General features: G+C 40.4%; 1 protein-coding gene across 1 annotated transcript in view; it reads right to left on the bottom strand.

Annotated features, from left to right (window-relative positions):
* Positions 1–14,151, bottom strand: part of COL6A5 (collagen type VI alpha 5 chain) — a 125,061-nt gene that overhangs the window by 57,436 nt on the left and 53,474 nt on the right. Inside the window, exons 14-24 of the mRNA XM_015132208.3 lie at positions 12,830–12,901; positions 12,470–12,496; positions 12,314–12,358; positions 12,169–12,222; positions 9,120–9,182; positions 8,435–8,500; positions 7,977–8,030; positions 4,729–4,764; positions 4,179–4,241; positions 2,616–2,678; positions 1,502–1,564 (exon numbers count right to left, since the gene is read on the bottom strand). Coding sequence (XP_014987694.3) covers positions 1,502–1,564; positions 2,616–2,678; positions 4,179–4,241; positions 4,729–4,764; positions 7,977–8,030; positions 8,435–8,500; positions 9,120–9,182; positions 12,169–12,222; positions 12,314–12,358; positions 12,470–12,496; positions 12,830–12,901 — 606 coding nt within the window. The remainder of the gene's footprint in view (positions 1–1,501; positions 1,565–2,615; positions 2,679–4,178; positions 4,242–4,728; positions 4,765–7,976; positions 8,031–8,434; positions 8,501–9,119; positions 9,183–12,168; positions 12,223–12,313; positions 12,359–12,469; positions 12,497–12,829; positions 12,902–14,151) is intronic.

Raw genomic sequence — 14,151 nt, 5'->3', positions numbered from 1 at the left:
AAGGGGTGAGAGTGATCCAGGAAGAGGGAAGGCATTAGTGAGAGGCCTGAGGCAGGCACACAGGAGGGAGGTAAGCAGTGAAACCTTAGAATGAAATGGGGCAAATAGCAAGGACTGTGTAAATGACTCCCTACCTTATTGACAAAAAACTGCATATGTTTAAGGTGTAAACATGATTTCATATACATACATGTTGTAAAATGATTGCCACAGTTAAGTTAGGTAATGTGTCTATTGTCTTATCTTGTTACCCCTTTTCCTTTTTTATTTTTGCTTTATGTTGAGAGCATTTAAGATCTACTCTCTTAGCAAAATTTCGAGTATACGATACTGTATTGTTAACCATAGTCACCATGTTATACATTAGCTCCCCAGAATTTACTTATGTTGTAACTACCTTAAAGTTTGGATATTTTCGTGGAGGCCATGGGAAAGCCAAGACCCATGATACAATTTGCTGGGCTCAGTGTAAAAGGAAAACTCAGGTCCTTTGCTTAAAAAATGAGATTCAAGACCATGACAGCAGAGCATTAAACTCAGCAGGGGGTTCTTCTCAGCAAGGCCACCTGTGTGGCTGCACAGGTCACAGGACCCTGGAGAGGGGGCCATTGAAAGGTTTTAAACAGGGGAGTCAGATTCTGATGAGGTCAATAGTTTGCTCTCTGACAGTCCCCAACAGAGCCACCTCAGAGACAGTTGTGGTTTGAGAACTGCATGCACTAACGGATTTGAGTTCTGACACCACCCATCCTCCACTCAACTCAGCAACCACATGCATTCTTGAATTCAGGAAATCAGGGAGTGAAAGAGATCTTTTAGAGTTGTTTCTGATGGGTGAGATCACTCTCTCCTAGGGAAACAGCAGCTTGATGGAGAGGTCAGCAGTTAGAAACTCTTTGCTCAATGGAAGGAAGAGAACACATTAGCGGAATGCTGGTGACTTGCTGATGGTGCTTGGATTCAATCATGTGAGGAATTAACATGAAAATCTGGAAGAAAATTGAGGTACTTTTGTACTTGAAATCCATAACAAATAACATTTACTTTTTTCAAGAAGGAATTCATGTCCTCTGCAGGGACATTGATGAAGCTGGAAGCCATCGTTCTCAGCACACACACACAGGAACAGAACAAACACTGCATGTTCTCACTCATAAGTGGGAGTTCAACAATGGGAACACATAGACACAGGGAGGGAAACATCACACACTAGGGTCTGTCAGGGTGTGGGGGGCAAGGGGAGGGAGAGCATTAGGACAAATACCTAATGCATATGGGGCTTAAAACCTAGATGACGGGTTAATGGGGGCAGCAAACCACCATGGCATGTGTATACCTACGTAACAAACCTGCCTGTTCTGCACATGTATCCCAGAACTTAAAGTATAATTTAAAAAAAGAAAATATCACACTGTACCTCATACATACATGCAATTATTAATTATCCATTAAATCTAAAATATGTTTTTTAAAAGAATTAAAAAACGGAAATAATATTTACTTTTTTCCCCAAAAGTCCAGGTCTTCCAGTGCTCCCTTTGGCTCCCATTAGCCCAGGAGAACCCTGAAAAAAATATTAGAGACTAAAAAGTTGGCACCATAGTAATTCCTAGAAAGCCCATTAGAAACACTTCACTTTCCTTCATGCAGGAACAACTCCTCCTTGATGCAGCCTTAACAAAAGATCCAGCCACTCAGGAGGAGAGAGGCAGATGGCAGGGCTGAACCAGATGACTCAGGTCCCAGTCCTAGTTAGAGGACCACATGTTTTAATCTGCAGGGACATCACTAGTCCATATGGGGCTTAGTGAGAAAAAGAAAAGGCACCCTTGAGTCAACACATGCTATTTTCAAATGTGGGGAAATTGTCATAATGCACTGATTATTTTAGAACAAGACACTTTGCTGCCACCTTTGTGCACCGTACCACATGCATATACATAACGGCATGTGGGATATGTTTCAGCTTTCCAATAAAAAAATGGGCAGAAGTGTCTTTCGCACACATATTATCCGAAAGATAACTGACCACACATGCTAGGAATATAGAAATATGGGTATCCCTTGCCTTGTGAACTCTCGCTGTCTGAGCAGAACTGAATAGATTTAGAACATTTTTCCTATGAATCCTTCGCCATCCCAACTATTATTTCTCAGGAAAAAAACAGATTCAGATAATGAATTCAAGAGGTGAATGTAGGAATCAAGTAGTTTTGAGTAGCGAGGGATCTTCGTACAGTCAATTTTAAATATCTGTAGTGAAGGGAGATATATGTGCATGGCACGTATAAATTTTAAAAGTTAGAAAAAGCAGAATAATGTATCAGTTTTTGGAGGAAATGTTATGATTGGGCAATATTTGTATTCTTCCAAATGCTTTCTTTAGGCTGATGAAATGGATCTGTGCTTTCAGAGTAAAACCCCAGTGAAGGAGAAAGAGGAGTGCTTTAGCTATGTATGAGGAATCTGAACTGTGCTAAAATTTTGCCCCAGATAATCCAGAAATGAAATAATGTATATGTAAATAATACAAAAAAATTATATGTGAAGATTGTTTTGCAGTAAGAGGAAAATAATTGTTGAGAGTCATTGAGCCTAATGTCTCTGTCACTTACCTGAGGTCCTTTGTGCCCCTGGCTTCCTTTTTCTCCTTTCCTGCCAGGATTTCCCTGTGACCCCTTTAGTGGTAATAAAGGAAATATAATGCAATGATGTCAATGAAAGCTTACTTCTCAGTGTTTCTTTTGAAACATCCTGCAGAAAAGCAATGATCCAACCCTTCCCACAGCCTTTTAACCCTGAGATTAAGCATGTGCTAAGAGTAATTGAGGACAGGCCCAGTGGACTCAGTGGTCCAGATCTTTTTAAGGAATTCCCTGCCTGGATATAAGACCTTCATCCCTCTCCTACAGAGGAAATAAAAATAGGCCAAAGCAGGAAATGAAACCTATAAGAAAAGGAAGTAAGATGCAAACAACAGTCAGATGAATTCCTTTAAAGGGACGGGTTACCTGAGCCAAAGCCCTTATCAATGTGTAAAATAGAGAGTAAAGTTGTTTCAAGTTAGCACAAAAGGGTATCTTAGCAGCAGACCCTGATCAGAAGAATCAAAGTCTATTTTTCTGCCATATTTGCCATCAAACACATTGTTCTCATGTGGTTCTCTCATATAGAAGCAAAAACGTTTCTTCCTATTGAAGTATCAGCTGTGAAACGGCCCTGGGCTGCCCAGGAGCCACCAGGTGAGCCTTGATTCACTGTCTCAATGTCAAAGGGACGCTTGGATGTCTGAGGTATCTGAAGTACCTGTCATTCCCACCCCCACATCCACTCCAAAGCCTGGGAATGGATCTAGACTGGTCCCATCCCTACCCAATCTAGAGAAACTGCTAGCTCATGGTTTGGTTCAGGGACCCCAGAACCACTCAAGAGAATCCCAAATTCCAGTTTGGTCCTAATATCTGAACTTTCTAGAAAAAAAAAATGAATTCCTGGGAAGACCTTAGAATAGGCACAGCTACACAGGCCCTTCCATACAAGTCCAGGCTTAAGTTGGGCTTCATGTAAAGTGGGCTTCATAAGATGACTAAACAACAATGTGTTACAAAGCTACTCTGCAGAATGACCACAGCTTCCCCTTCTGGCATGGAGGGAAGCAAGACTACGATGCTCTGACTTCCGATGCTCATATTACTAATGATATGACCATGAAAGATGCAAATGGCTCACAGAAAGCCCTATCAGTCATATTTCAGAAATACTGATACCCCTGTAGAGTTAGCTTTAGGCAAGTCAAGTAGCAGTTTCCAACTTCCAACTAATTTTCCTTTGTAGGAGCCTGTGCATGCAGGACTCCAGCTATGGAAAATCAATTTGTTGATCCTGGTGTTCATTACTAATGTAATATGAAGGTATTAATCATTCATTATTACTAATATGAAGACACAATACCAGGTGAGCACAAGAGCACATCTTTCCTCTACAAAGGCTTATTAGTGACCTGCAAATAATGAATCAAGTTTGATGGAACAAAATCATCCCCCACCCCATGATGGGGAATGCAAAATAGGGCAGGGGGCAGATTCTCAGTTATTTATTTTTATACAGAAATACCTGCCTTCTTCCCATCAGAATAACTTTACAGCATTTGTCAATATTTACAAAATATTCCAACACACCTGTGGGCCTTGTAATCCTTCAGCTCCCAATGTGCCTGTAGGTCCAGGATTTCCTGGTTCTCCCTGATGAACAAGAATTTCCAGTGTCAAGATTTTCTACACATTGTTTCCATATAGATTTTCTCTTTATAGTATGTACATCAGAAATTGGTATTATTTTGTCGACTCATGGCTCACCCTCTACTTGGCCTAGGATTTTACTGTTCTAGACTGTCTAAGGAATGAAAATAAACTTGTTTCTTATTCCAATAAGGAATTTTTCCCTCTTGAAGCTGATTCCCAAAGCACATGAAGAGCAGTCAAACACACAATATTCGGAATTGTACAGGTTCTGCCTGTCTACCAGGTATCTATCAGGCAGGCTTTTCCTTAGGACTGTTCTGTTCCTGGGAGCTGCAGTGATCATTGGGTCAGTGGGGATAACGTCCAGTACTGGGCACTTCCTCTACCCTTGTCAAATGCTTACTGATTTGATTCCCAGCACCACCTACATGGGAGAAACGTCCTTGGTCCCATCAACTACAGAGAACAGGAAGTAAAGGTTACATACTGAGACACCTTGGAGTCCCCTTCGACCTTCTCTTCCCTGGGACAGAAAAGGCAAAATGTTAGTATGTGGATTTCTGAATGGAGGGGTTCCTTGAGGCAAATCAGCCTCTTTCATTCTCTGATTGACATAAGTAATGAGCAGCTCATAGAAACAGTTTCCCTGAGGTGTTTTCCATAGACAAGCTTTCACACTGGGCACTTAATTACAGACTAACATTCAGAGGATTGATTGCAAACCAATCTAAAAGTCATTACAGACCCAGTTCCAGTCTGACAGCCTCTAACAATTATCCAGGAGGCTGTTTAGAGAATCAAATCATCCTGAAGATCCTGTCTTCTGTATTTCCATCTCCAGCAAATTCCAAAAGGCACTGTCTGCTAATCAGAGCTTTCCCATGGGAGAAGAGCTGTGGTACATCCCTTTCTCTCTGTCATGGGCCCATGATTGTATCTTGGGAGAAGGTAAAAAATTTCTAGATTTAGTGTCTCATATGGGCCTGCTGGGGCTAGTCTCTATAGAATTCTACAAGAAATAAATGGCTGATGGGGTCTGCTCAACTATGGTGATCCAAATGTCCAAATGGCTACCACTGGATTCAAGAGAGGACAAAAAAGCCTGGCTGATCCCTGAAGCCCAAATCTCTGTCTGTGCCTATCCAGAAGCAAGTTCACGTTGCCAGCTCAGGCCCTTTACCTAGTGGTTGTCACACAGTCTCCTTTCCAGAGGGTAGCCAAATGGGAAAAGGATTCAGGCCCCAGATCCTAACTTCCTTATCCCTAAACAGCAAGAATAAGATTTGCACCCTCATATCACCCCCTCAACCCCTGTCCTTGCTTCTTTGAGAGAGCCGTGGAACATCTTGACCACCAATTCACTTAGTGTTGTGATAAACAACTATGATTACTTTAGGTACAAAGCAAGTATTTTTTTTTTAAATTCTATTTCTTCCTTCATTTATTCAGAAAGGTAGCCATGGAAATTATTTCAGAACTGCTGTTTTCTTTCAACTGCCCACCTTCTGAAGGTCCTTAGAATAAACTACCAGATCAAGTGTCAGCTCCACCAGGTTGGCTAGTGCTTACAGTGATTCCATTGAGGTTCTGCCCCTTGATTCAAGGGACTTTTTGCTTTTAAGATGCAAATCCTCTTTGAAAGAAGTTACCCATTGAAACTTTTCAGCTGTTTGTACCCAGAATCAATCTCCAAAGCTCTTGACATAAAAAAGCAGAGAAGAGACAGTAAACAAAGATTGAGGCTACGGTTCCCATGACATCACAATTCTGTCTTCATTAAAAAGCAAGGATAAAATAATGTGTATTCTGTGTAACAGACTGTATGCACAATGGTTATAGATATGTCCTTAAAAGTCAGGCAGACTTGAGCTCAGTTTTGTTCTTTAAAGCCTGTGTGGCAAAGGGAAATTGCCCAATAAACCTCACCCAGTGTGGTTAACAGCCCAGACTCTGGAGGGAGACAGATTGAATTCAAATCCCAGCTGTGCCACTTACTAGCTCTTTCTTGATTTTTTTCATTTGTAAAAAATGGATATAATAATAGTATCTACCTCACAGGTATGTTATGAGGATTAAATGAATTAATATTTGAATGTGATCTGAGCAAGACCTGGCGCAAAATAGATGCTATAGAAGTATTCTTTGTGGATGGCAGGCAAAAAGTATAGGGCCTGGAATGTGGATTCCAGTGTGGTTTTCAGTGTGTGGATCCACTGTTTTGGCAACAACGGGTAAAACAATTAATTTACATAAGTTGAAATTCTGTCACATAGAAGGCAATGTCTTGGATTGGCTTATGTTGTTTAAAATTTATCATCCACTTAAGATGCTCCCACCCTCACAGAGAATTCTATTCTGCGTCGGAAAGTTGGGGGAGAGGGGAGAAAACCTGATGTTGTTTTATATCAATGTTACCTTGTTTAATTCAGAAGAAAAGAAGAATGACTTAAAAGTAATTGGTTGGTTTGTCCATGATTTATTGCCTACACCATTCCTGGCATCTCTTTTTTTAAAGTACCTGATTGATGTGTCAGTTATAAAGCTATTTTAAACTAAAAGTATTTCCTCTTAAACCAACAAAAATACACACTTATCTTTAAAATTTATAGCATTTAGCTCATCTTGCTGCTCTACTGTTTCCTCTTATTACATTTTAATTCTCTCATGTGAAGAAAATGGCAAAGTCCCAAAGATTTTACCAGAAGCTTTGGGAAGCCTAACCCCTTCCAACTCCAGCTCTTCTCCTTCAAGAACTGTGGTTCAAGATAAACAAAGGCAAGTGGTATAAAAACACATTTCTTCACCATCTATCCCAGAGAGAAGGGCAATCAGCCACAGCCTTCAAAATAATGAGAAGATTCCAAATTTGTACTAGAAAAGAAATCCAAGCATTTTCAATTCCTTCTTGAACAAAACTCAGAGCCAAATCTAGGACTTTGTCCATTATTCTCTTTTAATGATGTCCATGCTAAGCGCATGAGAGAGGAGTTTTTAATACATTATAAATATCACTTCTAGCTTCAGTAGTCCACAGAAAGAAAGGCTATTTCTTGGTTGTTCCTTTTAAAAAGATAGAGAAGTCCAATGTCTCCATTTTTTGCTGTGACAGGCTTGATATAACATGGGATGCTGTAAAGTTATGCCAGCACCTCAAGGTTGCCACTTGACCCTAATTGCCAGTGCTTTGGTCCATTCAGGAAGAATTTATTCATGAGTCCTCTTTCTCATTGGCAACATGTAAAGAGAAAGTATATTTACCTAGTTCATAATATTCTTATGTAAGCTACCAAAGGAGAGCTTTTGTGTTAAAATCATTGGCTCTCTTCAAAGACATCCCAAAACACCTGGAAGGTGGAAAGGGAAAGGCCGACTATATTTCAGTGTTTCTCAACCAGGGGTGATTTTGCCTCTCAAGTCCACCACTACTATACCCACCACAGATATCTGACAATATTTACAGACATTTTTGAATGTCACCAGTGGGCAGTGGGGAGGGGTGGTGCTGCTGATACTAGTGGGTAGAGACCAGGGATGCTGCAAAACATCTGGCAATGCATAGCATAGCCATTCACAAGAAATAATTATCTGGCCCCAAATTTCAATAGTGTCAAGAGGGAGAAGCCCTGAAAAATATTTCAGCCCTGAATCAGTCAACTCTGTGCAACAAATATTCTGAATGCCTCTGTCATCTTCAAGTGGTAAGGAGGGGAAATAAATGTCCACAGAAATACTTACCCTGCTTCCTGTGGAACTAGGACTGCCTTGCACCCCTTTCTGTCCAGTTCTACCCTAAAAATATAATAATTCCCTCAAGATCAAAAGGCAAAAATTCTGAATAAATCATAAAGGCATCAGCATCAAAACCTCAAGCACTATTAAAATGGCAGAATAAACATGTCATACTGTGATCATTCTGCATATTAACAGTCAGTTATACACGTCCTTTAAAGAAGAAAAAAGCATAGCAACATGCACTGCTACTACATTTTCCCAAATAATATCACTTGCCAGAAACTTCATAATTTTGCTCATAAAAGTGTACCCTACTACAAATATGCATACCAAAAAATAAAGGTCTTTTAAATGTGGTCTTAAGAGCATTTGTTCAATTACAGAAAGGTTACATATCTTACTAAATTTACTTGGATCAATAACAGAATTAATCAACTCATAGATAAAATAGATCAAATTACTTGTCTTCCTTGTTCTCCTTTGGAGCCCTTTTGTCCTTTGATGTTACTGTTTTGTCCTGGATTACCCTAGAGAAAGATTTTTAAAAGTAGTTTAGAATCCAGAAATACCAGCTTTTTCTCCAAAATGGTATGGTGTTCAAGTACTAAGCTAATTTGGATCAAGGTATAAGAGGTGTGAGAAAATTTTTCACATTTGAAACTTGCAGGATTTTGAAAAAAAAAAATAAAAGCAGTACTTCCTCAAGTTTGAAGATTTGGCAATAATAAATAATTAAAAGAGTTCTTGCTACATTGAGATTTTCCCTTTTCTATGATGGCAGCTTCACTGGTGCACTGGTTCAAACATTCTTAGGCTATTCCCTCAAGGGTGTAAAAAGATTCCCCTGTAACTGAGTCTGCAAATAGTGAATCTGTAGGTCTGCAAGATTAGAAGTCCAATAAATAAAGCTATGGAAATGTTCTCCCAAAGGAAGCAGAAAGTCTCAACGTACCATAAGGACTCAGAAGATGGCCCTAACCCAGATAAGACGCAAACAGACTTTTCCCAAAGCCTCAGCCAACACCTATCACCTCTACTCCTAAGACAAGCATGTGCCTACAGGGTAGCAGGAAACACAAAGGGAAAGGAGATAGGAACTGTGGAGCAAGTATAAAATTCAGGGCCAGTTGGGCCCTGAAAACTTACTGGATCTCCTGGGAAGCCCTTCTCTCCATACTGCCCAGGAGCACCTCTGGAACCTGGGCTGCCCTGAAAAAAATGAAACAAATTTCTGAGTTAGCTTGTAAGAGGTTTGTATAATGGTGTTAAATGTGAAGTTTTGTGTGTAGGGGGGTTAATCAGATAAAATGCTCTTTGTCCTTCATCACAGTCAGATTCCCTTAGATTTCTCAAGCAGGACTAAGTCCAGTTTTAAGCCTATGGTCAGGATTATTTGTACTGAGGCTCAGAAACTGGTAAACTTCTCATGGTCTAACATAGCACTGTCCAATAGGAGTTTCTGCAGTGATGAAAATGTTCTATATCTGCATTCATCGATATGGTAGCCATTAGCCATATGTGGCTATTAAGCACTTAAAATGTAATCAATGCCACTAAAAAGCTTAATTTCTTAATTAATTAAAATTTAACTTTAAATAATCACATGTGGTTAGTGGCTATGATATTGGACATCCTAGCCAGTCTAACAACTTCTAACATTTGTAATTAAATTGCCCACTGGAAACTTCCATAAGGATGTTCTATTGGGGGAACCAGCCCCCAATATTTCAACGTACGTTCTTTTCTATTTTCCCTAAGTGTTGGCTGGTCTGATAAAGAAGGGGAAAGAATACAAAAGAGAGAAATTTTAAAGCTGGGTGTCCGGGGTGACATCACATGTTGGCAGGTTCCATGATGCCCCCTGAGCAGCAAAACCAGCAAGTTTTTATTAGGGGTTTCAAAAGGGGAGGGGTGTACGAATAGGGAGTGGGTCACAGAGACCACATGCTTCAAAGGCAATAAAATATCACGAGGGCAAAGAGGCAGAGTGAGATCACAAGGCCAGGGTGAAACTAGAATTACTGATGAAGATCCATGTCCTGCTGGGCACACAATGTCATTGATAAACATCTTAACAGGAAACGGGGTTTGCAAGCAGACAACCGATCTGACTAGAATACGCCAGGCTGGAATTTCCTAATCCTAGGAAGCCTGGGGACGCTACAGGAGACGAGGGCATATTTCATCCCTTATCTACAACTCCATACGACAGACACTCCCAGAGCGGCCATTTTAGAGACCTCCCCCTGGGAATGCATTCGTTTTCCCAGGGTTATTCCTTGCTGAGAAAATAATTCAGCGATATTTCTCCTATTCGCTTTCTGAAAGAAGAGAAACATGACTCTCTTCTGTCCAGCCCCACAGGCAGTCAGACTTCATGGTTATTTCCCTTGTTCCCTGAAAATAGCTGTTATCCTGTTCATTTCAAGGTGCTCATTTCATATTGTTCAAACACACATGATTTACAAACAATTTGTGCAGATAATGCAATCATCACAGGGTCCTGAGGCAACATACATCCTCAGCTTACAAAGATGATGGGATTAAGAGATTAAAGTAAAGATAGTCATGAGTAATTATAAGAGTATTGATTGGGGAAGTGATAAATGTCCATGAAATCTTCACAATTTATGTTCTTCTGCCGTGGCTTCAGCCAGCCCCTCCATTCGGCTTCCCTGACTTCCCATAACATGTTCCATTGTCATCTCAAACCTAATTATTTCCAATTAAACTTGCCCAAGCCAGGATCCTTGCAGGCATATTGACTGACTCTCTATTTCCTATTCCTCTAGTCACCTATATCTGGAGATTTCAGGTCCTAGAATCAGGACTAGTGTGAGATGAGAGAGGCACCTAGGATGCAGAATTGAGGTAGGTATTTACTCCACATAATTCTGCCCCTTTTGCACCTTAGGTGTCCTGTTAGCCTCGCTTCAGTCTGAGCCCTGCTACAACTTTAGCATATTTTGTGTCTGTTCTCACTATCATTGCTTTACTTGAAGGCTTCATCACTTCTCACCTGATTTCTACAGATCTACCTCTCATCTTTGCCTTGCATCTATGTCATCTCCAAAATATTGTCCACATTACTGCAAGTAATATTTCTAAAATGTAAATCTGATTGTGATTCTTCTGCTTAAAATCTTTCAAAGGCTCCCCATTGCCTTATGGTTAAAAACCAAGCTCTTCCACATCGCTCGCTAGTGCCCTCCCAATCTCTTGATCTCTTCCCACCATGTCTTGAACCTCACCTCCCAGTGCCTGTATTCTAATGCTCCCTCCAGGAAGAAAAACTTGGCAGTGCCCTGAACCCTCATGTTTTTGCTTATGCTACTCCCTCTGTCTGGAATGCCCTTCCTCCACATCTTTGCCTTGCTGAATTCCTGTTCTCTTCAGCTCAGAGGTCATTTCCTCCAAGAAGATTTTCTGGACAACCCCTGCCCCTAGGCTGAGTTACATGCTCTTCTCTGGACTCCCATGTAAATATCTAAAACATTACCTCAATCACATTTTATGTAATTCTATTGATGTATCTGTCTCCCCAACTATACTGTGGGATCTTTGAAGACAAGAGCTGTGTGGTTCACCTCTGATTCTTATTAAATAAGAATATATGCCTGGCCAATGACAGGTGTCTGGCACATGACAAGCCTGACAAATGACAGGTGCTCAAAAATATTTCATAAATAAATGGATCAGAACATAAAAGTAGAGCTGCTTGAAATCAAGTAGGCACACATTAATGAGTGTTGAAATAAATGTAAAGTTAAAAAATGTTTCACAGTGATTTGCCACCACAGCCACCAAAATAATTTTGTCTCTTTCTCTTGCTTTTTTTTTCTGACATAATAAAGACAACACAGAAATTACTGACATTGACGGAAATGTTGTGTTAAAAAACAAATGAACAAAAGAAACCACTGACAGGTAAAAGCATTCATTTTCATACATGAGAAAGATGCCCATAGAATAACCTCGTGTGTGCTAAATTTTTCTAGGTGGAAATTCTTGAAAATTACATAGTTACCCCCTTGCTCCAATCAGATATGCAGCACATATTCAGTATTAATAGGCCTTCATTATGTGGTTAAGTCAGTTGTAAATTTTATCCCCTATAACCACTGACACACAGCCGTTAAGACTGTCTCTGTCACCAAATTCTCCTTCTTCGATGTATTGAAAGGAAAAGTGTTACCTGAGATCCTGGATCACCTTTTTCTCCTTTTATTCCAGGAAATCCATGAGAGCCCTAAAAGAAGACAAGAAAAACAAAATTCCCACTTAAAAAAATTTTAGCGGCCTCATGACAGTTTTATAATACTTAAAGAAATATGGCTTACCTCTTCCCCGTCAAGTCCATCAATCCCATCGTCTCCATGTCCTCCCTGAGAGACGACAATAGACAGCTGTCAGGTAAAAGCAGGTCTCTGCCACATGCTTATTGGGAAACTAATCCCATTTGGAAATCAAATTAAACTAAGAAAAAACTCCAGTACCTTAGGTCCAGAAAATCCTCTGGGTCCCTGCAAAAGATGAAATATCTCTCACTGACATATCAAAGACAGAGTGTGGATTCAAAGACTGCCTCTCTAAAGTGAGTGAGCATGTATTTCTTTAGTTGTTATGAGCTATACACCTACAAAGAGGTTAGAGATGGAATTTATTAATGCTAAAGACTCCTTGACATTATTAAAAAGCAGAATTAATCTGCAGACAGGAAAACTCATCAATATAACTGGATAAAGGAAAAGAGAGAGGAGTGATGGAAGACAGAAAACAAGGGAGGAAAGGAATGGGGAAAGAGAGGGAGAGAATGTTATAGAGAATTGGAAATAACATTTACAGAAGAGTCTTACCTTCTCACCCTGCTCCCCTGGACATCCTGCAATCCCTCTATCTCCTTGGGGTCCTGCGTCTCCTTGTGCTCCCTAAGAAAAGGAGCACAGACAGGTACCCAACGTGATGTTTTTGCCAGAAGCTGCCAGTGGTTTATTTTCAGAGTTAAGACAAAGCACATGGGCACTATGAGCTTTAGAAAAAGTGAATTCTCTTCAACCTCACTCATTTACATCTGTTTTTCCCCTCTATATTCAAACATGTTTCCTGTTAATCTTCAGGGCTTTTTATGGACCCAAGATCACAAAAAGGTGCAAGAAGAGCTCAGCCACTTCCCTACCTGATCAAACAGCACAGTGGCTGCACTTTGTAGCCACATTCCAAGACTCGGGTAATTTCATCTAGGGCCCTAATGCTATACTGGGAGAGTCAGCATTGCTGACAGTAGACTCACAAGTCAGTGCTAGGGTACTGCTGCGGAGTAGAAACAGTTGCTGGAAAGTGACACTACTAGGAGAATGAGAAAGCAAAGGTGAGAAAAGCCAGTCCTCACAGGAGGAATCACCAGGTTAAAGACCCCCAAAGTCAGACTATCCGTGCAAGGATGAGCACTGAAGGTCAATGATTTCTGTGTCTCCCAACAACCCTGCTTCTCCAAGGAAATATTTAAATACAGATAAATGCTAAAGTAAAATGGATCTTAAGAAAGGAACAGTTTTGTGCTTTTTGAGGGCAGGAACCTCAACCGTGTCTTTCACCATCATGTCCCTTGTGACTGGCTCATGTCTAGGTGCATAACAGGTGTTCCCATTTTGCTGCATGAATAATTAATTAGTAATGAGCTTAATTCTTGCTTTGCCAGTAAGAGAGGGAGAAAGGATTTGCCTTCATCCTGCTTTGCTTTCTTTTTTTTTTTTAATTTATTTATTATTATACTTTAAGTTGTAGGGTACATGTGCATAATGTGCAGGTTTGTTACATATGTATACTTGTGCCATGTTGCTGTGCTGCACCCATCAACTCGTCATTTACATCAGGTATAACTCCCAATGCAATCCCTCCCCCCTCCCCCCTCCCCATGATAGGCCCCGGTGTGTGATGTTCCCCTTCCTGAGTCCGAGTGATCTCATTGTTCAGTTCCCACCTATGAGTGAGAACATGCGGTGTTTGGTTTTCTGTTCTTGTGATAGTTTGCTAAGAATGATGGTTTCCAGCTGCATCCATGTCCCTACAAAGGACACAAACTCATCCTTTTTTATGGCTGCATAGTATTCCATGGTGTATATGTGCCACATTTTCTTAATCCAATCTGTCACTGATGGACATTTGGGTTGATTCCAAG

Source organism: Macaca mulatta, chromosome 2 (genome assembly GCF_049350105.2).
Source record: "Macaca mulatta isolate MMU2019108-1 chromosome 2, T2T-MMU8v2.0, whole genome shotgun sequence".
Classification (NCBI taxonomy): Eukaryota; Metazoa; Chordata; class Mammalia; order Primates; family Cercopithecidae; genus Macaca; species Macaca mulatta.
The sequence above is the reverse complement of the archived record's forward strand: the minus strand, read 5'-3'. Positions and strand labels throughout refer to the sequence as shown.